Genomic DNA, 23,533 nt, shown 5'->3' with positions numbered 1-23,533 from the left:
AAGAATCTTCCTATTCTTCACTTGATGGGTGCTATACAGATATTTAATAAATTTTCTTTTAAAGTCTCAGGTATATTTAATTCATTAATGTTTTGTTTGACTCTAAAATTTGACTTGTAGTGTCTAGTTTTTCCACATTTATAACAAACAATTTTTTTATTATTATACTTCTTTGTTCCTCTTATTGGTTTACTATAGATTTGTTTATTTTTTATCTTTTTGTAAGATGTTTTATATTTTGGTTTTTTGTTAGAATAATTCTTATAAATTCTTTTTCCCTTTTTATATCTTATAGAATAAGGCAATAATAGAGCATAACCAAATTGTTCATAAAAGATACACAGTTCTTTCTTAGCAAATTTCTTTTTTTATCCATTTGATTTTTTAATCTTAAATAATTATAGATAGTTAAAACTAGTTCTATTAGTAGTAGTTATAATATCATCATATATAAGATTAATAAAATCAAAAGTACCATATGATTTTACTAAAAATTCTCGTACCTTTTGAGTTAAGTAATAAGAAAGTTTGGCTATGAACTTTTTCTTTCAGTATGGTTATTGGCAATCATTTCTTATCATAATTTTAGTTAAAAATACAGTTTTATACAAACGAAAACTGGATAATTGAGACCATCTTAAATTAATTAATAAATCAGTAGTTATTTTATTTTTTTTAAAATTGAATAGGATCACTAACAAAATGTTTAGTTAATATGAATATCAAAGTGTTAACAACATCTTCTAATGGTTAGCCATCTTCTATTTTGATTATTTATATTATTTCATCATGTTTATATTGGTTTAATATTCTATTTTTTTGTTCACTTAAAAGATAATGACCTCAATAGCCTTTTAGTTAACTAGTAAAATATGTAATAATAATATGAGCCACATGATGATCTATCTTTCCATTTCCTTTATAAAAATTAGCAAGTATAATAATTTTTTGAAAATGATTTAATATTTCATATTCAGATAATCCATCTATGTTCCATTCATATAATACATTTGGTGAAAAAATAGATCTTATTATATGTTCTCTTTCCTCAAATTGCATCTCCAATGGGGTTGGCCACGGTTACCAATTGTGAGTAATGGATACATGATGTTGAGAATTTCTAGCATAATATTCATTAATATAATCTCTTCTAGTCTTATTTATTTGTAAACCTATATTTTTAAACTGGTTTTGCAATATTATTAGTTTCATAATCAGATAAAATAGGCGAGTCTATCTTACTTAATATATTAATATGAGGTTGTTTTGAAGTAGAGGCATGATTAATAATATTTAATTATCTAATTTACTAGAGATTTGTTCTAGTAAATCATTTTTGCTTTTAGAAAAAATAGTCTTTAAATGAGATGGAATTTCCAGGGAAACAAATAAAGAATTTTTTCTTGCCACTTAATAGTAAGATTAATGGGAGATAATTGGGTCTCAATTCTTTCTAATTGTTTACTCATAATTTGCAAATATAAATTATTATAATTGTTTCCTCATGTGAAGAAATGTATATTAGCTTGTATTTCTTCTAAGTACTCACAATATTTCTCTTAAATATAATCTCGTTCCATTTTTGTAAAAGTTGAGAAGAATAATAATTTATTTGTGTAAAATTTCTTTCATGTCTTTTGCCTCCAATCATGATAAGAATTAATATCCTCATAAGTATTATATTTTTAATGAAATCAAGTTTATCAATTATGACTTCCATCTTTCATTTTTATTATTTCATGCATATGGCCAGTTATACCATCTATTATTTCTATTAAACTATATATTATTACACATTATATTCCTGGTTTACTATATTTGTGTCAGAGTCATTGGCTATTGATATTGTTATATTATATGTTGTTTCATATTGTTGTTATTTTTTTCTATATGGAATATTTTTTTTTGTTTATGACATTGGTTATCGTGATCTTTAGAGTAATGTTACATACAGTCACTTTTGCATACTCTCTATGCACTCCACTGATATGATTGATTGTATTAATTTTTTTTAATACACAATCAATCACATCACTTGAGTGCACAAAAGAGTATGTAAAAGTGACTGCACGTAAAATTTTTGCAATAATTACTGAAACAAGACAAAGAAGCAATGATTAATAAATATTTAGTTTATTTAAGTAGACAAGGGGCTATAGATGATATGAATGATCATTGCAATTTCTTAAGAGATGAGCTTAAAAGAATACAAAATCATTTGAGTATCCTTACTTTTTTTTTTTTTTTTTTTTTTAAAAAAAGTAAAAGTTCACTGATACAGGTTTTTAACAATGACATACTATAAAAAAGAAAATGAAATATATTGAGAATTTTGTATTAGTAAGCCAAAAAAAATTCATTGATTAGCCCGTTTATGTTAGGAAACTCTAAGGGTGGTTCGAGTGGTGTTCCCTCAATATTTTGATATACTTATTTTCCTTGAGTGCACAAAAGAGTACGCAAAAGTGATTGCACATAAAATTTTTGTAATAATTATTAAAACAAGACAAAAAAGCAATAATTAATAAATATTTAGTTTATTTAAGTAGACAAGTGGCTATAGATGATATGAATGATCATTGCAATTTCTTAAGAAATGAGCTTAAAAGAATACATAATCATTTGAGTATCCTTACTTTATTTTATTTTTTAAAAAGTAAAAGTTCACTAATATAAGTTTTTAACTATGACAGACTATAAAAAAGAAAATAAAATATACTGAGAATCTTGTATTAGTAAGCTATGAAAAATTAGTTGATTAGTCTGTTTATGCTAGGAAGTTCTAAGGATGGTTTTGGTGGTATTTCCTCAAGATATTGATATATTTATTTTCTTTGAATATAAGAAATCCTTATTTAAAATTTTTGTCTTAATGAATTCTTTATTCAGATATGATTCATCCAAATCATCTGCTAGTGTACCTATAGAACTGATAACATCAATTAGAAGATTATACTATATTAAATATAGAAAGAAATTTGCAAGACTGAACAATTCCTAATATTCCAAAAAAAATTAAATTTATAAACAATCCACTTTTTCTTCAAAATTATCATTTCTTACTAATTATTCAATTAAAATTATAGAAAAAACTATTAGTTTAAATACTAATTATGAATCAATAGAATTATTAACAAAAGATGCTATTAAACATCATATGGAATAAAAATATTATTTCATATATATTGGATTGGTACATGTTGCTATAAAACCACTAACTAGAAGTGGATTAAATGCTTCAGTACTATTATGCTTAAGAAATGTAAGACATTATAAATTTTATGTTGCATATAATAAATATAATTACAAAACAATAGGTTGTAAATTTGTATTAAAAAAAGTAGATTATTGAATTATAATTATAATTATATTTCATTAGCTAATTAGAACTACAATTATAATTATGAGACTAGAAGAAGATGAATTAGAGAAGAAAGGAGTCAAAGTGATAACTAAAGTATTAATTTATTAGATAGCTGGAAAACAAAAATAAATATATTCATCGTCCAACGGTAGCTAAGTGTAAAATTTCCTAACTTTTAGATAGAAATACTCTAACTACAAAAAGATCTTATAAAAGTAATTAACTAATTATATAAATTAACGTAATTTGTCGTGATATGTTAGATTGTAAAATTAATTTCATTAAAAAAATATATATTTAACTTAATATATATATCAATTATAAATTTTTTTTATAAATTTTTTTTTTATAATAGTAGGATTTATCTTTAGATAAACCGATGCACACCCATTTTAACAATTATGGCAACATTTTAGGCTTTAGCCTCCTGAATATTTTACTGAAGCTAATACCAGGGTGAGTGCAAAACTGGGCCGAACCAAGTTTGGGTCGGTACACCAAACGAGCGAGCGAACTTACTTCAATCACGTTGACCACCAAAGCTTGGGCTTGCAATGATGGGCGCTGTATGTTGTACCCTGTTCGGCTCGTCTAGATGAGCTCGTGCCAACATGTTTAGCCTTATGGTCGTAAATGGATCAGTTTATTCGATAGTTTGCTTAATACTCATCTAGTTAAATTGAATCAAACTCAATTTGTAAAATAAAAAAACTCGCTCGTGAAAGTAAATACCTACTTGATTAGTAAATAACACATACTTGACAAAACTCGACTAGACTAAACCTTATTAAGGCTCGATTAAAGTTTATTTATATATTGATAAATATATACATACATACACCTATATCTATACTTTTAGAATTAAATATATAATATGTAACTTAATTAGTTATGTCTATATATTAAATATATTTCATAACTATATTTTATAATTTATATAATAATTAGTCGATAAGATTTAATAATTTCATATTCGTATGTGGGAACCATATGAAATTGATATATGTTATTCTATTATGTGTATGTATTAATAATATATGTAGGTATATAATATATTGTTATTAATTATTTATAAATTTTTAAAATAATATAATTTAATAAAGATTCTACTTGTTAGTTGTACAAATTTAATATTAGATATTTTATTTTTTATTTATCTAATTTATTAATTATTAAATCTTATTCAAAAATTAAAAATAAAACATAAAAAATTTGAGCCGAGCTAAAGTTCGTTTATGGACAAGCTTGAGCTCGAGTTCGAGTTGAGAGTTTAACTTATCGAATTGAGTTTGAACAAATAATAAATAAAAATCTCGACTTCGGACTCGAGTTCGAGTATTTTAAGTCGAGTCCAACTCGGCAAGCCAAATACTAGCTCAACTCAACTCGATCACTGCCCTATTTAGCATGCAATTTCACTAATTTCTTCTCATTACAAATTTGAGATTTGTCCAAAGAAAGAGCTAAGTGTTCATGGCATGTAACAGTCAAAAGTGCTAGAAAAGCTGTTCCCCACATCCAAAATCATCTCTCTCTCTCTCTCTCTCTCTATATATATATATATATATATATGATCATCTGGTCCAAGAATCTAAGGATCATGCCACATTCATGGATGAGTACTGCTATATCTACAAATGAATTATACAAATAATTCCACAAACTGACATGATTTCATCTAATCTGTTAGATCTATTTTATAACAAAACTAATTTTATAATTTGACGAACCACATCAATCCACGTTAAAAGAAAAACAAAGAGACACAGCTTAAAATGATTTTGAAGATTACTCTGTATGATGTATAATGACAGAAATATATGCATTATACATTAAAAGTAATAAAGATTGTAATTTCCAAAGATTTTCCTAACATAATATACCTCCAACGATGTAGCAATACAGAGCCTTTGGTACCTTCGACCTTCGTTCAATCCCCATCCTTGTGATCAGCAGGAAGCAACTTTATGTACTCAAGTCAAATATCCATCCAAGAATCATGAGCCATTTGTGGCTACCACCTGCTACAAATTTGCTTGTGAAGATACACTTCCATGCCATCATACTGATCCTCATTAACGGTGATAAAGTGCATGGCATCAGCCATCAAGATCACAATTATCTCTGGGTGCTCCAATTTTCATGACATTCAAAATAAAACTCTTAACTGATATATCATATTTACAAGGTAATATCATTCAATGCCCATCCTTTCAGCAGAAATAGCCATTGTTTCTAGTGTGTCAGCTTCTACATTGGAAGATATACAACTGAAGTAGAAAACCGCACTCATCATAGAATCAATTAGCAACACAAACGAATACATGACCACCAAAAGAGGCCCTTCCCATATCCTTGAAGACCCATCTCCATAGCTCAGTGTCTTCACTCTATGCTCAAACAAACCCTCAATAAAAGCCATCCCAATAGTGGATCCTAGAAATATCAGAAGACCCACTTGAGTCTGGCCCTTAATCAACACACTGGACCGCAGCATTGCATGATGTCCTGAAACATCCTCCAATACTGAAATTACAATAGCAATGTTGCAAATAATGATTGCATTGGCAAAAATGACCGAGAAAACTAGCCCTGCCATTACTGCAGCATAGACTATCATATCCGGAGACAACCCAATTACAGCAAATGCATTGCACAGGGCAACAAGTATAACACAGAACAATGTGACACAGCTAACGACCAAAATGCAGACCCACGCATAGGTCGAAACTAGCCGCGTCCAAATCTTGGCAATGATCATGTAAAATTTAGACACAGAGAACTTTTTCCTCGAATAACTACAATCTACCAAATAAACCACTGCAGCTTTTGATAACAACGACATCGTGATGTACAAGGGGAAGCGCATTGCTGATGAAACAACCATCTCGGCGAAATGCTGGCATGACTGTTTCACAAGAGGCGTGAGAGGCAGTCCACTGGACTTGGCCACCAACAAAAGCTCAATAATCAGTCTCTTCACAATCGAATGATTTGCTAACACATTGGGTAGAAAAACGGCAGCTACGGGGCAAATGAGCAATGCAGTAATCATCATAAACCCCGACAGATTGTAGCGGAGAATCTTAACTGATTCTCTTAAGATGTCTAAGGCATTCATTGAACGAAACTGGGAATTATGCACAGTGACGTTATCAGAGGATCCGAACTCCAATTTTTGCAAATGGGTCTCTTCGGATCCGTCTTTTTTCAAATGATCCAATCTATTTTCATCAATTTATTCTTTACAAACTCAACAACTTCCAGGAACACAAAACAGAGCTAGATGTGGCTCTGTAACCGAAAATCAAGGATGCAGGAAAAGTACATACAATGCGAATAAGATCTGAGAAGGCAAAACCAGTTAAAGAAAGTAAGTATTACGCAATCGATAACGGTACAATACCTGAACATGTGGGTTCGCGGTGATGATCATGGAGAGCAGTTCACATGGGAAGGTATGGTCGGGCCGGGGTAGTGAATGCGTCAAGGGGTGTTAAAGGAGGGGAAAATCGGTATGATTTGTGTGAGGAAGTCGAGAGTAAGGGCCTGTGGGGTGGCTTTGGGTTCTGGCAGGAGATGTCGGTGAGTCGGTGACTTGTTTTTTTAACAATAATAAAAATAAATTAAATATTTATCATTCAATTTTTTTTAAGAAAACTACTTATTATTATTTTTATTATAGTCTTTCCAAAATTTGCAGGCTTATCATTAAATAATAGACTTATAAATAAAACACAATAAATGATGTTCAATCATTTAATATTATATAATGAAATGATAAGAAAACAAAAATACTTGTTGCACTCAGATGGAGAAAGTGCCTTGTAGTCGGTGCCCACATGTAAAACTGAAACAGTTCGTTTCATTTGTTTTCGACTTCCTCCTCTCTTTCGTTTTCCTTTTCCAAAACATTTCCCTTCGTTTCTTCTTCTCCATCTTTCCATTCGTTTTCCCTTTCTTTGAATTCTCTTCTCCTCCTTTTTTTTTTCTTTTTCAAATCTTTTCCATCTCACTCCTGATTATGCTCATTCGTGTTTCCATCCTCTCACATTTCACATACATATCTAAAAAATGATTACAAATATAGACCCTAGGCACGAACCTAGAGGCTTTGGTATGAGCCTGGACCTTTTTACCCTCTTCAAGAGCACGATGCTGAAGACAAAGCTGAATGAGGTTTAAGTAGACCGAAACAGAGGGTCAATCAATCTGGTCAAGCAACTACACTGCTTCCCTTAAGCGCTTTTGTTTGCAGAGAATGTCAATGGCTTCTTTGAAATTTTTGTTTTTGCATAAGCGGGATGTGAGAAAGTCTTTGTTATTGGACTTAAAGAAAGTCTTATGAGAAATAGTTTGTTGATTCAATTGGGTTTTCAGAGAAGAATAAGAAATAGTTATCCTGAAAGATAACCGAGACAAAGAAAATGAAACTTTGAGATTCAGAAAAAACTTCATAATTGAGATCATAAGGTAGCCATAGCCCCTAACGAGTAACAGCCAAAGTAAGGTCACACATAGTCAGGAAGCAAGAAAGCTTTTGTAGGAGAAAATTCAATCTGGGTTTCTTGTTTTGACTAAATAGATTAACAAGTACCACGCCATGAGTTATGAACCCAGATACAGGGGGAGGACAAAAACGAAGGGGGAGGATAGAAAGTGAAGGTTGTGGACCCAGATGTAAAAAATCTTCGCCGATCTATAGAAAAATCCATGGTAAACAGATCAATTTTTGCCAACCCACGAAGGGAAGCTCGGCACGAAGAGAAGCTCTGTTACGCATGAAGAGGAGCTCCACGAAGATGTAGAGCAGCTCCGTCTGCCTATATTGTTTTCATCTTTCCGTATTTTCTCATTTCAAAATCTAGTTATTAAAAAAAAAAAAAAAAGAAGGCTGACGTGGCACGCAGATTGCACCGCGGCTACGCATGCCAATTGTCCATAGAAGAATTAAAAAAAAAAAAAAATGAAGAGTAACATTCTTCTATCCAATCACTTCACTTTTAAAAATATATATGAATAAAATTGTAAAAAATATTTCTTGCGTATCCTTATATTTTTAAAATAAATGATTAGATTTGGTGATTTAATATTGAGATATTTCTTTTGCCATTAAGGGAAAATAATGTCAAACTATAGATACGTTTGAATAGTGAGATAAGATAAAATAATTTTAAATAAAAATTAAAAATTAAATAAAATATTATTATAATATTATTTTTTAATATTATTATTATTTTAATATCTGAAAAAGTTAAGTTTTTTATTATATTTTACCTGAAAATTGAAAAAAAAAATTGTAATATGAATTCTTAACAGCGGTGAGGTTTTAGGATCATGAATACGCACAATTTGTTAAGAACTAAAGGAATAGCATTGTCTTGTTACTGTTTACGTGGCTTATTGGCATATATATGAGTTCTTTTATTTATTTACTGAATGAGTTTTTCCATTTACAAATTAGGGAAGAAGACATATTTTATATGAAACGACAATATTTGATTTACAATAAAATCACATTTTAAAAATTATGTGTATTTGTCAATCTCCTATTAGAAAAATTAACCGGAGACAAAAAGAATAGTTTAGTGCAAATTATGATTCAATTCAAGCACCTAAAAGTTATGGCTTATTTGAGAAGTGAGACGATCTCATCTCATATCAAATTTTTTTATAATTTTTATGTCAAATATCATTTAAACATAATTATTTTTTAATTTCAAATCTTTAACATTTTCATCTAATTATTACATACTTATTACAATTTCCTAAACTTTCAAATGAAACAAAAAAAAAAAAAAATACATTTTTTTCAAATTTTAAAATAAAAATTATATTAAAAATATATATTAAAACTAGATAATATTTTTATTCAACTTTTTATCTCTAATTTTTTAACTCAAACTATTTCACTATTATTCATAAATAATTTCACTATTATTTACAGAATTTTTATCCCATCTCATTACGCAAATATCTCCTTAATCTCCATGTTCATCGGAATCATAAATTTCATGTAACTACGTGATTGCAGTAGTCAAGAGAAAGGAAAATAAAGAAAAAGGGAAAAAAAAAAACACTAAAATGCCTTTACATTTAATAATATATGTAAAACCATTCTCTTTAATTATATAAAAAATGTGTGATTAAGGGTTCGTTTGGATATTGAGGTGACCTCAAATAATTTATAAATAGTAGTAAAAAAATAATAGTAAATTGTAGTGAAAATTAATATAAAAATAATAATAAAATATTAAATAATAGTGAATGACCTAATTCAAAGTTACTTTTTATCCACTATTTCTTTTTTAATCTATATCAATTATCAAACAAATAATAAAGAATAAGTAATTATCAAATCATTTAAGTTGCTTGTGCACTAAAATTGTAAATGTCGGAGTCCTTCTTTCAATTTCATGAAGGTGGGGTTTTTTCTCTCTTGGTTTCCTAGTAGACTAAGAATGTTATCTCTTAAGCAGAATGTTAGAAGAGATTAAGAGGATGGAGAATGAAATCTCTAAGCTCTGTGTGGGGCTTAAATTAATGGAAGAGGAACGACATGAAATTAATGTTGGTGAAAAAGACATTTTGTGGTCGACTGCTAAAAGTAAGAAATGTATTATGGCTTACGTGATTGCAGATAAGGAGATAAAACAAATGTGCTTTCAGAACGACTTTCACTAAAATATGGCAACCTGAAGGCAAGACAATCTTCAAGGAAGGAATAAGTTCCTGATTGAATTCCATGAAGATAAGAATAAGAGGAGGATCATGCAAGGACATTTTATAGAAATACCAATTTCTCTCCTTAAAAGGCCTAATAAGAGGAGTATGGTAACTCCCTATAAAGCCCATGATGAGTTTGTTCCTAAACCGTGTGGGACTTCTCAATACGTCCATAGTCCTTTGATAAGTCATTGGTTTGTTTGAAAAAATGTGAAGGAGAGTCTTCTATGAAGGATACGCAATTTGATTTTGTTGAATTTGAACCTTTCTGGATCCAATGCCATGGCATGCCTCTTGTAGGTAAGAATTATAGCACGAGGGAGAGACTAGGGAAGTTAGTAGGGGAGGTTCTTATGGTTGATATAGATGGCAGTAGCACAAACTAGGTAAGTTTTTACATGTAGAAGTGCTTGTTGATATTACTAAATCCCTTGCCAGAGGTCGGGTCCTTTCAAATATGAGAGGTTACCAAACTTTTGTTATCACTGTGGTATGATCAAACACATTACTAGAAGATGCTCCAAAATGGTATTAGGCAAAAGTGTAGTTAAAGGTTCCCAAGCTCAGTATGGAAACTCGTTGAGGGCCAGCAATCAATCCACTCTAAAAGGTTCACAAAAGAAGAAGGATGAAGAAGCTCCAAGGGCATTATTAAAAGTTAACCAGTGGAAGCATTCCGACGAAGGTTTCATTGAACCAACCCAAAAAGGAAAGACGTCACAGGCAACGAAATTTTGGAGGGATTCTTAGCTAAATCCCTTAACTTCAGGGAGTGATCAGCTATTAGATGATGGCTTTGGTAACAATTCAAATTGTGCATGTCAAAGCAAAGTGGACTAGGAATCTGTTGTATTTGATTCAAATGTGTAAGGTTCTAGTCGCATCTGTTGTGAAAAACGATGACAATGAATTAAAAAATAATATGGAACGAGAAAAATAAAACAATCACACACGACACAAGATTTACGTGGTTCGGCAAATTGCCTACGTTCATGGGAGCTGCATAGGATTTTATTATTGAGGAATATCACACTATAATGATGGATCTCAACACAGTACATCCACTGTGTTCTCTTTCGTACGACCATATGATGTAAACATTATATATATAGTTAAACGGTTGAAAAACCCTAAAAATGCATGTTCGCTCGAGCGGTGTGTCGAGCACGCGTCGAGCGAACTTCCTTCTCGCATCTGCTCGAGCTCACTGTCGAGTTGATATCGAGCATTTAATTCTGTCTAAATTCGCTCGAGCGGCCAATGCCTTCGCTCGAGCGGCCAATGCCTTCGCTCGAGCGAAAGACTTCATGCTCGAGCACATTGTCGAGCTAACATCGAGCGTTCGAATCTGTCTGAATTCGCTCGAGCGGCCAATGTCTTCGCTCGAGCGAAAGACTTCATGCTCGAGCACATTGTCAAGCTAACATCGAGCGTTCGAATCTGTCTGAATTCGCTCGAGCGGTCAATGCCTCTGCTAGAGCGGTGTGGACCATCCTCCACAGTACTCAACAATTCTCTCACTTGGAGACTGGTACACTCGCTGCATCGTCGTCTTCCTTAAACATGATATCCTCCACCTTTGCAACTCATTGCACCTGTCTTCATGCTAGAAGACCAACTGAAATTGCGCACAACTTCAGTTTCTCAAGTGTAACACCCTTTGTCAACATATCAGCAGCGTTTTTGCTTCTACAAATCTTCTCAAGTAACAACTGTCCGTCATCTAACAATGATCGTATGAAGTGATACCTGATCTGTGACGCCCCCAATTCCATTTGGGATTGGACGGACATTTGAAGCGTCGAGACATGCAACACAAGGTTACCTGCCCCTGTTCATGACATATAAGATGCAATGTTCCTAACATGCATCAAACATTATGCAATATTCGCAGTGGATAAATTTTTTCTTTAGCAATACTATACACCAAATTGAAAATATCTCAAATGCTTAAAATATACTTCATATATAAAGACCCATTGAACAACTAAGATCATGACACTAGTCCAAAATGCTTATGATTCAAAAAGTACTGGAGATGCAACTCTATCGTACAAGTAGTAATTTACGTTAACTACTATATTAACATTGATGTCGCACCGTCGCTTAGTCAACTGTGTCTAGTTGGTCAGCTCCTGATTCTCCTTCAGGTCCTGTAACAAGATCTACCATTCAGGGGGAATGGTAGTTGGGACTACCAAAGTGAGATTTGATTACAAATCTCAGTAAGTTAACAAAAAAAAACTTCCACACAGGCTAATGATGCATGGATGACAGTAAAGACATGAAAGTATAATCAAATTCATAAGTAATTAAAGCATAACTTGACGTATAACATAACATAATTGACATAACTTAAATTGAAACGTAAACTGAACTTGACTTGACATGAACTTGATTTGAAACTTGACTTATCATGAACTTGCTCTGAAACTTGACTTAACATGAAAAATACATATTTTACAGTTGTTGTGGCCCCATATATTCTACGTGTAAATACATACTCCATAGTTGTTGTGGCCCCATGTATTCTACACATCACAATGCAGTTAAATACATACTCCACAGTTGTTGTGGCCCCATGTATTCTACGCGTCACAATGCAGTTAAATACATACTCCACATTTGTTGTGGCCCCATATATTCTACCCGTCACAATTGCTGTGTCTCACGTAGTGTATGCATCACAATTGGTATGACCCTATACTTCGTGTGCCACAGTTGTTGTGGACCCGACGAAACTGAATGTAACTCAAGATGAAACGTGACTGAAATATAAAAGAACAGAAGTCCTGACGTAATATAACGTGACTTGAACATAACTTGAAATACATGACTAACTTTAGATAGAAACATTTCGTAACATGACATAACATATAATAGACAACATATTTAACATAACATACTTGTAACAGTGAATATTACATAACTTGACATACATGGAATAGATGTCATACTTAACATGACGTACTTGTAATGTACAGCAATACATGACAGAATATATTATGTAACAGATAAAAACTGATGACAGAATAAATTTTGTATAACAGACTATTACGTGATAACTTGGTATGACATGACATATATGATAACACATATACATACACTATAGTTCCTTTACTTAGCACACATACACAGTAGACTGCTAGTAAGTTAAAAGCTAACTTACCTCGATCTTCACATTTTTTATAAAACCTCAAGCGCGATCACGAGGAACTGTAATTAGTGATTCTAAAAGTTAGCACTAAATCACTAAAAATTTGAAATATGAAAAATACTAACTTAAAGAGTAAAATTTCCATTTTACTCTCTACATGTAGGAAAATGACCGTTTTACCCATAAATTAAGGATTTTGCATACTAACTCCAAAAGTCACCAAAATTTACATGCCTCATGTAAATTTTATCCTCAACTCAAATATCAATTTAGAAAAATTTAAAACTAATCACAACTATTAAAAACTCCATAGGACCGAAATTCCCATATGCTATTCCCATTGATTTTTGTTTCTAACTTGTTTTGATTAACCTTTTGATCTATAACTTATAAAGATGTGATCTTCAAACCAAACCATCACATGGTTTAAAAAGATGTCCTAAAATATATATAAGCTCATAATTCAAGATCACATGGTTAAAAATTAACCAAAACATAAATTTAGCCAAGAACATTCACACTTTGGCTTATCTGAATATTTTTTTGCATAAAATTTCATATCTTTGAAACTAACATCAAATATCTTCAAAATAATAATATAACATGTATATAAGATGCTTAGGATCCTCCAATAAAATTATCAAAGTCATTGGAATAGGTTTAGACCACCAAAGAGTTAAACTTTCTCAAAACAGAAACTGTTTTTCCTCTTCCAGTTTCTAAGTTTCTAAATCTAAGAAAATCTTTCATCAAAACCTTTAATCATGAAAAAATCCTCAACCAATAATCATATACACATGTTAACAATACTCCATAAAAATTTCTGACCAATATCTATCCATTAGCTTTGTCAAAAACTCCAAACTATAACATATTCTCCAGTTTATCTCCCAGAATGACTTTTCTATAATTTACATAATATTTGACTGATCAAATGATCTTCAAATGGGACAAATAAGATATTCACGTAAATTAGACTAAAAAATGAACAACTTATATGAATGAGACTTTATGATAAAATACATACAAAAGCTTCAAAATGGGCGTGCAAAAGAATACCTAAAAGCTATCCGAGAGAGAGTGTTTGATATTCTTTCAATGGAAAGTGTAAATGAAGATAATTTCGTAGGGGGTGGCTGGAGATACTTATGGATGAGATATGGAAGAGATAAGGCTGGAGTGAGAGTTGAGTGTAAGTCTCTCTTACCCGGAGTGAGAGTTGAGTGTAGGTCTCTCCTACCCAGAATGAGAGTTAAGTGTAGGACTCTCTTATCCAATAATATTTACAAAAATCAACTCAAGATATTTTTACCCAATAATATCCACGAAATTAGCTTAAAATATTTTTATCTAATAGTATCCACAAAATTAGTTTAAGATATTTTTATCCAATAATATCCACAAAAATTAGTTCAAGATATTTTTATCCAATAATATCTACAGTTTTGAACAGACGTTTCATCCGAAAATATGAAAAATAGTTATTGCGCCATAAGACTTTAAATAACCCACCGAGTCTAATGGCACAAACCATAATATACTGAGACACTTATAACTATCTCCAATAATCAAAAACACACTTCTGATATCATAATGAGTAATAACACAAACTATATAGTTAGGCTAAAACCTATATGATTAATGGATTCGTGAAAACTTATAGAGTCTTCACGAGATTCCTAAAGTCAATAGAAATTCCACAATTGAATTTTTAGCGGGCTGTTACAATCTCCCATTTAAAAAAAAAAGATTTCGTCTTCGAAATCGAAATAAATAAGAAATAGCAATTTAATGAAGAGGTGTTGCTTACCAACCTGCTGTCTATCCCTTATATATTTGCCTTTGAGATTATGTCATTCCTTAACTCTCTTAGTTTAATCAACAATTATATTATACTTCTTATCACAAGGTTGGTCAAGTTCTAACGACATACTCTCCAAACCTAAAACTTCAAGTAAATAATTTTCCAAAACTCTTCTTTAGAAAATCGTAGGCGATATATTTTAAGTGTTACTGTAAATACCATAGTTAGTAGAGAATTCATCAAAATTAAGACGTTAACCTTTAACAAAAGCGGTGGCTCTCTGTTTTAGACCAGACAATTCTGATCCGTAGGATTTTTACAAGTTTTCTATAGCTGTCAGGCGCCGCATAGCTATGACACTATTTGCTCTTCTGTAGTTATCAGGCGTCGCAGCTATGATACTACATTGCTCTTCTGTAGCTGTCAGGTGCCGCATAGCTATGATATTACATCGCTCTTGTCTCTTGTAGAGAAATGCTTCACGAGAGATGATTCGTTATAATTTTCTCTATAAAAGAATTATTCAGTTCATCTTCTCTCACATCTCATCTTCTTCACTTTTCTGAAATTAGTCTGCATTCTTACTCTGCAATCTCTTTCTGCTTTCTCACTTTGCAATGGCTCAGCAATCTTCTCATTACCAATATATGAGGTATTCTGCACCTCATTAACCAGTTGTTTCTGCTTCTTCCGTAGGTGCTATAATGCAATCCAATAATGATCTGACTAATAAGTTAGATAATGAAATTATCTACGAGCTTGTGAGTCTCGGTACCCGATACTCATCAACCATTGTCGCATATTCTCAGCGACTACAATCCAGGACTGGTGGGGTTGACAAACTTCACGAGAATATTTCTATCCTTCAGCGACTTCTTCTAGAATCCAACATGAAGATAGAAGCACTAAAGCAAGAGAACAGAGATTTAAAATTCTTGCTTTTTCTTTTTTTGAAAGGAACCTCGTATATTCATCACAACTAAGAATCACCAGTACAATATGACTCCTTACAAACTTGTAAAGAAATAAAGTCTGGACACTCATCAATCCAAATCTGGTCCTGCTCAACTAATAAAGCTTTTTTTGCTAACAAATGTGCAACTTCATTTCCTTCTCTTCTTGTAAACTGAATCTTCCATGATCTTCTTTCTCTTAACACAGCTTTGACATCCTCTACTATATGCCCACCAGAAGATAGATCCTCATCCACACTGTTAACAGCAGATATCACCACTTAAGCATCTCCTTCAAGGATGACTCTATTGAAACCCAACTCATGGCTCAGTTCAACAGCCTGCCATAATGCCATAGTTTCAGCTAAGCTTGAATCCGAAACTGGTGGCTTTTTAAAGCAAGCACAAGCCAGAACTTCCCCAACCTCATCCCTCAAGACAATTCCTAGTCCCAGATTTCTTGTATTTGTAGAGGCATCCCAGTTTGCTTTAATGAACCCCTGTATAGGCTTTATCCATCTCTGACTGCCACTTCCCATATTAGCTGCACTTGTTATCTTTACTTCATGTGTTCGAGCTTCTTGAAAGTCCTCAATAACTGCTCTAGTTGTGCAAACTACAGAATTAGGATCTTTGAACTTCTTTTCAAATATAAAAGAATTTCTTCTAAGCCACAGAAGCCTCATCAATACAGCCACTAATTCTAGCTCTTTTTCAGACAGTTTATCCATAAACTTCTCCCATAGAACCAGAAAGTTGTCTTCTGCACTGGACCACTTCTGCACTACTCGAATTGAACCTGTCCACACATCCCTGGCAGCAGGACATTGCCACATAGCATGCATGGTAGTTTCCTCCTCAGTGCCACATATTGGACATAAAGCATCCTCTGTCACCTTCCTCTTGAGCAAATTCACCTTTGTTGCAAGCACCTCATTGCCCAATTTCTAGAGAAAAGCTTTGTAACCTCCTGGCACTTGTAGACTCCAGATGTTCAAATCTTTTTTAAGCTCCCTAGAGGTTTCCCCCTTTAAAGCTCTTTTTCTTTCTTGTTCCACAAAGTAAGCACTTCTAACAGAGAAGAGACCTCTATTAGAAGGGCCCCAAATTAGCTTATCCCTCGAGCCAAGTTTACTTAAAGGGATGCTTATGATCTAATCAGCTTCCTCTTTAACAAACACCTTCCTCACTAACTCCTCATTCCATTCTTTCCCATCCTGCTTCAGCAACTCACACACCTTTGCCTTGCTATCCAGATGATTGACTGGAGATTGAACCTTAAAGAAAGATGGGGAGTTAAGCCACTTAAAGCCCCACACACCAATATCCTTGCCATTCCCTACCCTCCATCTCAGTCCCTCCTTCAGTAAATTCAGTGAGCCCCATATACTCCTCCAGATTAAAGAAGGATTTGATCCCAACTTGGCTTCCAACAGGTGCTTAGACTTTAGGTACTTCTCTCTGAAAATAGAAGAAACAAGAGAGTTTGGCTTTTGTAAAAACCTCCAAGCTTGCTTTGCTAGTAAAGCTGAGTTAAAACTGTCCAAATCTCTGAATCCCATCCCTCCCTTCAGCTTTTGTGTTCCCACTCTATCCCAACTTTGGCACTGAATTTTCTTCTCACCCTTAACACTTCCCCACCACAATCTTGACAGCATACCATTGATTTCTGAACATAAGTTCTTAGGTAGCTTGAATACACTCATGGTATACGTGGGTACTGCTTGCAAAACTGCTTTAATCATTATTTCTCTTCCTGCTTGGGACAAGAACCTGTTCTGCCAGCTACTGATTTTTTTCCAAATTCTGTCTTTTATAACTGAGAAGGTATTGTATCTTGATCTCCCCACTAGAGATGGGAGGCCAAGGTATTTCTCATAGCTGCCACAAGCCACTGATACACCCTCCCTCATAATACAGTCTCTATCCATAGCCTTCGCGTTTGAACTAAAGAAAATAGAAGTTTTCTCTTTATTCAAAAATTGCCCTGAGGCCCTCTCATAGACTTTTAGCAAGTCCATAAGCTTCTTCCATTCCTCACACTTGGCCCTTCCAAAAAGGACATAATCATCTGCAAAGAGCAGGTGATTGATCCTAGTCCCCCCTCTTGCCATTGTCACCCCTTTTGTCAAACCCCTTGCATCAGAAAAATTAAGCAAGGAGCTTAACCCTTCTGCACAGACAATAAACAAGTAAGGGGATATAGGATCCCCTTGCCTTAAACCCCTTGCTGGACAAAAACTCCTCCCAGGTCTACCATTTAAAAGCACTTAATAAGAGACAGAAGAAACACATCACATGATTAACCTAATCCATTTTTCACAAAATCCCAACTGTTTCATGATTGTCTTGAGGAAATTCCATTCAATACGATCATATGCCTTGGACATATCCAACTTAACAGCCATTGACCCCACCTCTCCCTTATGTCTAGTCTTCATAGCATGGAGGGCATCATAGGCAATCATTATGTTGTTAGAAATCAGTCTACCTGGGATGAATGCACTTTGATTGGGAGAAATAATCACTTCCAATACCTTCTTGAATCTGTTAGCAATAGCTTTTGAAACTATCTTGTACACTACATTACACAGGCTAATAGGCCTGTATTCACTCACTTTTGAAGGGTTTTTAACTTTAGGGATAAGAGCTATGTGAGTGTAATTCATCCATTCTTCCATTTCCCCACTATTCAAAACAGCTAGTACTGCTTCACTAACATTATCCCCCACTACCATCCAATGATTTTGGTAGAAGCTAGCTCCTAGTCCATCTGGTCCAGGGGATTTAAAGGCCCCATATGTTTAATAGCTTCTTCTATTTCTGGTCTTGTAAATTTTTTTGATAGCATTTCATTCATTTCTTCAGTTACTCTTGGCTCTACTGCCTTTAAACACTCAGTAAGCTCCTCCTGAGTTGGGTTGGTCGACTGAAACAGTTCCTTGAAACATCCATTGAAAGCCCCTTCAATCTCCTCCATATTAGTCACTTTGTTCCCTTGCTCATTAATAATCTGATTAATCATGTTTTTCCTCTTCCTCTGACTAGCACAAGCATGGAAAAATTTGGTGTTCCTATCCCCATGCTTATACCAGTTTCTTTTAGATCTCTGCCTCCACTTCAAATCCTCTTGTTCAAGCAAGCATTCCAATTCTTTCTGAAGGCTTTGAATTTCCTTTACATTGTGGCTCCCTTCCTCTCTCTGTAAGAGCTTTAGAAGCTCAGTTTTTTGATGGATTTCTGGGGCCTTATTTCTCCTTAGACCTCTACTCCATTTTTTCAGAAAACCAATACATCTATTGATCAAGCCTTGTAGTTTCCCAACTGGTCCTCCTCCACTTCTTATTTGTTGCCACCCTTCCTTAATAATCTTCTCACAATCTGTTTCAATAGCCCACCAAGCCTCATATTTGAAATTTTTGTAAACCTGAAAAAAGGTGGATTGAGAAAAAGTTAGCAGAAGAGGCCTATGGTCAGACCTCCTAGCCACTAGAACTTCCACCTTAATCTCTTTTTGAGCTTCAATTCAAGCCTGATTGGCCACCACCCTATCCAACATTTCCTTTATAAAAGTCTCATCATCATGTCTATTGCTCCAAGTATACTTGTCCCCTTCCCATCCTAGATCAGATCATCCTCCCTCCTCCAAAGCATTTCTGAAGTTGTTCATTAAATAGTCTCCTCTAGGCCTGCCGCCCACCTTCTCATCATGTGTAAGGATCTCATTAAAGTCTCCCATAACACACCACCCTTTGTTGCTGTCAGGTTTAATGGATGATAGTAGTTGCCAAGCCTCTTGCCTCTTACTAGCCTCAGGATGGCCATAGAAGCCTGTTAGAAGCCATAAGTGTCGCCCCTAATTATCACAAATCCATGCACTAATATGCCTCTGAGTGAAGTTCAAAATCTTCACCATACCTTCATTTCTCCAAAACAAAGCCAGACCACCCCCTCTCCTATTCAATTCCACCCCAAAACACCCTTCCATTCTCATCCTTTTTCTGATTCCTTCCAACTTGCTTGTCTGTACCTTAGTTTCCATTACAAAGACCACACTTGGCAGCTTTTCCTCTACTAAGGAGCAGAGGTCTTGAACTATCCGAGGGTTGCCAAGCCCTCAGCAGTTCCAACTTAGTAGTTTCATAATACTTGGTGGGGCTGCTTAACAGCCACCGCCAATTCTACCTGTGCAATAGGTTCCTTCACTTCTAATTGTCTCCTTTGTTTCTTTAAATTCTTCACTTCTTTTATCCCAACCTGCACTCCTTCCACTGACCTTTTTAGAGGCTCTGATGGTGATGGCAAACTACTCTTGTTTCCCATAAATCGAGCCATTCTTTTCCATGTTTTCCTTCCCTTGACCAAATCCTTAAGTACCTCTCCCTCCCCTTCAACTTCTAACTCTTCATTAGGAGCACTAATCTCCTCCCCCTCCACCCCTTCTTCCTCATCTACCCGTACATCAACTTCTTTTAAGCCAAACTCCATCCCTCCCCTTACTATAAGTTCTTCTTCCCCTCCACTTACTTTTTCTTCACTCCCCACTGTCTCTTGACTCTCCTCTTGCTCTCTTGTTTCTATATCTCTCAGAAGTGCCTTTCCTCCTTCATGACTAGATTCTACTTCTTCTCCTCCATCTCTTCTCCAAGAACTTTCTCTTCTGACTTCTCCCTTTGCTTTTGGACCTCTCCATTTTTTTCCAACTGAACTTACTCTTAACCAGGCCCCAAATTGCTCCTTAGTCTCACTACCGCCTTCACTCATATCTATCTTCCCTGGACAACCATTAGTTCCATGAAGGATTCTACCACAAGAGAAACAAAGGAAAGGTAGCTTCTCATACCTGAATGATATCCACAGGCTTTTTCCTTGGACAGAAACTGTTCTGCCCCTCGCCAATGGTCTTGTTAAATCTAGTTCGATTTTGACCCTCAAGTAACTCCCCCAACCACTCCCATCGCCTTGAACATCGACATCTCTTACCTTTCCCACCGTATTCCCCACCTGCTCTCCCTTCTTTTGTGTCATCATAGCTAGGGGCAGATTGTACATATGCACCCATAGCACCTCATGATCAAAGCACATTTTCATCGATGGATTCAATCCATCGTACTCTTTAAGCACCATCACCTGATTATCAAACAACCATGGTTTGCCTCCCCAGACTTTCTGTTTGTCTGCATGATTTGCAAAGGTGATAACAAAAGTATTCTTACCTACCTCTACAAACTTTGGAACTTTGCTGAGAATCCAAAACTTTGCCATTGTAGCTTCAACTACTCTGGAACTTATTCTCCTCTCAAGCCATATCCTACCAACTAACTCCTTTCTCCTTTACTCTTCAGTTCCTCAGGAGTATCATTATCCAGATCAACATTAATCTTTTCTTCCTCTGTAAGCGTAAGCTTCTCCCATTCTGCCTCCAAATTATCCATCGTCACCTCCAGCCTCTAGTCTGTCTGCACTTCCCTGAGCCTTCTCTTGACGAAAACTCACACCAAAACACCCAGCTCCGCCCCCTTCTGCCAATAACTGACAAAAAAACCTCCACTCACCGCCTGACTCCACACCGTACAAGCCACCTTTCTGTTAGAATATTCCTCCTTGGGGCCAGTACGACCCACTTCTCCTCTCTTTCCACTAACGGAAAAGAGAGAGAAGAATCATTTTTTGTTTCTTCTTGCTTAAATCTTCTTTTCAAGTGGCTACTCCTTTAAATAGGAAAGACATGCAGATTTTTGAAGAGCAAGAAAGTTTAAAGATTGAGGCGAAGAGTCTCAAATTTCTGTAATTTTGCTTCGAGATAATAATACTTCACAAATATTCATATTTGTGTTTCTATCTTCTGGTAGATGTTCTATATGCTCTATTTTATCTCTCCTTATAATAATGCACATTTCTTACAAAATCGTAATATGAATCTGAAATACTAATTGTATTTAAGATCATATAAATACAAACTATAAGGATTTTTTAGATCATATGAGGATTTTTTTTTAAACTTCATAGAATACATATTCCTGGATGTATTTAGATTAGAAGTTTTAGGCATTTTATATCTTTCAGAGATTTTCATATATCTGACATGATCCAATTACTCATATAAATATGCATTTAATCATGCATATCCAAACTCTCGGTAATCTTCAAGTTAATAAAAATATCAAGGAGTTTAACCGGTCTAGGACTAACTTACTTCTTTATAATCGCAACAATCAGTCCTCTTCCTAGGTAGTACTTCGATAACTGACCAGTTAATAACTTAAACTTGAGACTTTCTCTCTTATGATTGTCATAACTCTTCTATCCATCATGAACTATCACTTATTCTAACTTTAAATGATTTGTTCCTAATGTTTACATAAATCCTCAAGATCAAGATTTTACTCCCCATATAATAGTCTCCAAAAGAATATCGATCTATGTATCCATAAAGATAGTGCTTTGTCAGAAATCATTTACTGGCGGCGTGGTAATACTATAATCATAAATGAATCCTACTAAGGTTAAAGCTTCTCCTAATCAAATTACTCTTCCAAACATAATTTCTATCGTATTCTCAGAATCAAAACAATTCTCCAAATATATGAAATACCATTCATCAATCCTAAATATCCTTTCTCATATTACTAAAAGGTATTCTATATCTACATTGGTATGAACAATAATATTTCTAATGAGAATTGTTACTCTTACTACTAGGGTAACAATTCAGCTTCCAAGCTGAATTCTCAAACACTACCACAATTACTAGAAATAGGGACTCGTTTGAATCAAATAGTGTACAATTTATCAACCCTAATGACTTGATCTATTTCAAAATAATAATAATACAATACTACCATCAATTGTAATCAAATTAACCTTAACTACGTTTAACCACACATAGGTCCTAGTAAAATACCAGTGACGATGCAAACTCCTGCAGTTCCTGGGGCGCCAGCATCTACGTCTCTCTAAGTGACAGCATACACTCTAATGGGTATGTGCACTTGCCGTAGTTGTTGATATCTAAGCACGTTGGTTAGCAAACTTACTACCTCAGCTAATCTTTCATCCACCGGGAAATTATGATTGTCTTGATTGTTATCTCCCTTAGGATTCCGAGGTATTCTACCATGAGTCATTTGTCCCTTCTTAAAACACACGAGTACACGTATTAAAACCACATACTACCGTTCATACCTTTAAAAAATCCAAGTCTAATGACGACTAAAATTTCAAACTTAATATTTGGTGCATTTCCTAAGGACATGTAGATTTACTTCCCATAGACGTATATGATAACACACATACTACACTATAGTTCCTTTACTTAGCACACATACACAGTAGACTGCTAGTAAGTTAAAAGCTAACATATCTCGATCTCCACGTTTCTTATAAAATCTCAAGCGCGATCACGAAAAATTGTAATTAGTGATTCTAAAAGTTAGCACTAAATCACTAATAATTTGAAATATGGAAAATACTAACTTAAAGAGTAAAATTTTCATTTTACTCTCTATATGTAGGAAAATGACCATTTT

The 23,533-nt window shown here is 34.0% G+C and overlaps 2 protein-coding genes across 3 annotated transcripts; both read right to left on the bottom strand.

Annotated features, from left to right (window-relative positions):
- Positions 1 to 5,059: 5,059 nt before the first annotated feature.
- Positions 5,060 to 6,978, bottom strand: LOC122308934. Of its 2 annotated transcripts, none has more exons than XM_043122212.1 (2): positions 6,771 to 6,978; positions 5,060 to 6,658 (listed from the first exon to the last, which is right to left on the bottom strand). In XM_043122212.1, exon 2 carries the CDS (start codon positions 6,483 to 6,485, stop codon positions 5,559 to 5,561), a length of 927 nt encoding a protein of 308 aa, XP_042978146.1. In that variant the 5' UTR covers positions 6,486 to 6,658; positions 6,771 to 6,978; the 3' UTR covers positions 5,060 to 5,558. The 2 variants fall into 2 exon arrangements, with proteins under 2 accessions (XP_042978146.1, XP_042978147.1); XM_043122213.1 differs by having other exon boundaries at positions 5,060 to 6,303; positions 6,771 to 6,976.
- Positions 6,979 to 16,285: 9,307 nt separating this feature from the next.
- On the bottom strand, positions 16,286 to 16,849 carry LOC122310120. Its single transcript, XM_043124004.1, has one exon. It carries the CDS (start codon positions 16,847 to 16,849, stop codon positions 16,286 to 16,288), a length of 564 nt encoding a protein of 187 aa, XP_042979938.1.
- Positions 16,850 to 23,533: the final 6,684 nt, after the last annotated feature.

The sequence above is a fragment of the Carya illinoinensis genome, chromosome 5, assembly GCF_018687715.1.
Source record: "Carya illinoinensis cultivar Pawnee chromosome 5, C.illinoinensisPawnee_v1, whole genome shotgun sequence".
Taxonomy (NCBI): domain Eukaryota; kingdom Viridiplantae; phylum Streptophyta; class Magnoliopsida; order Fagales; family Juglandaceae; genus Carya; species Carya illinoinensis.
Note: the sequence above shows the minus strand (reverse complement) of the source record. Positions and strands in the feature narration are given on the sequence as shown.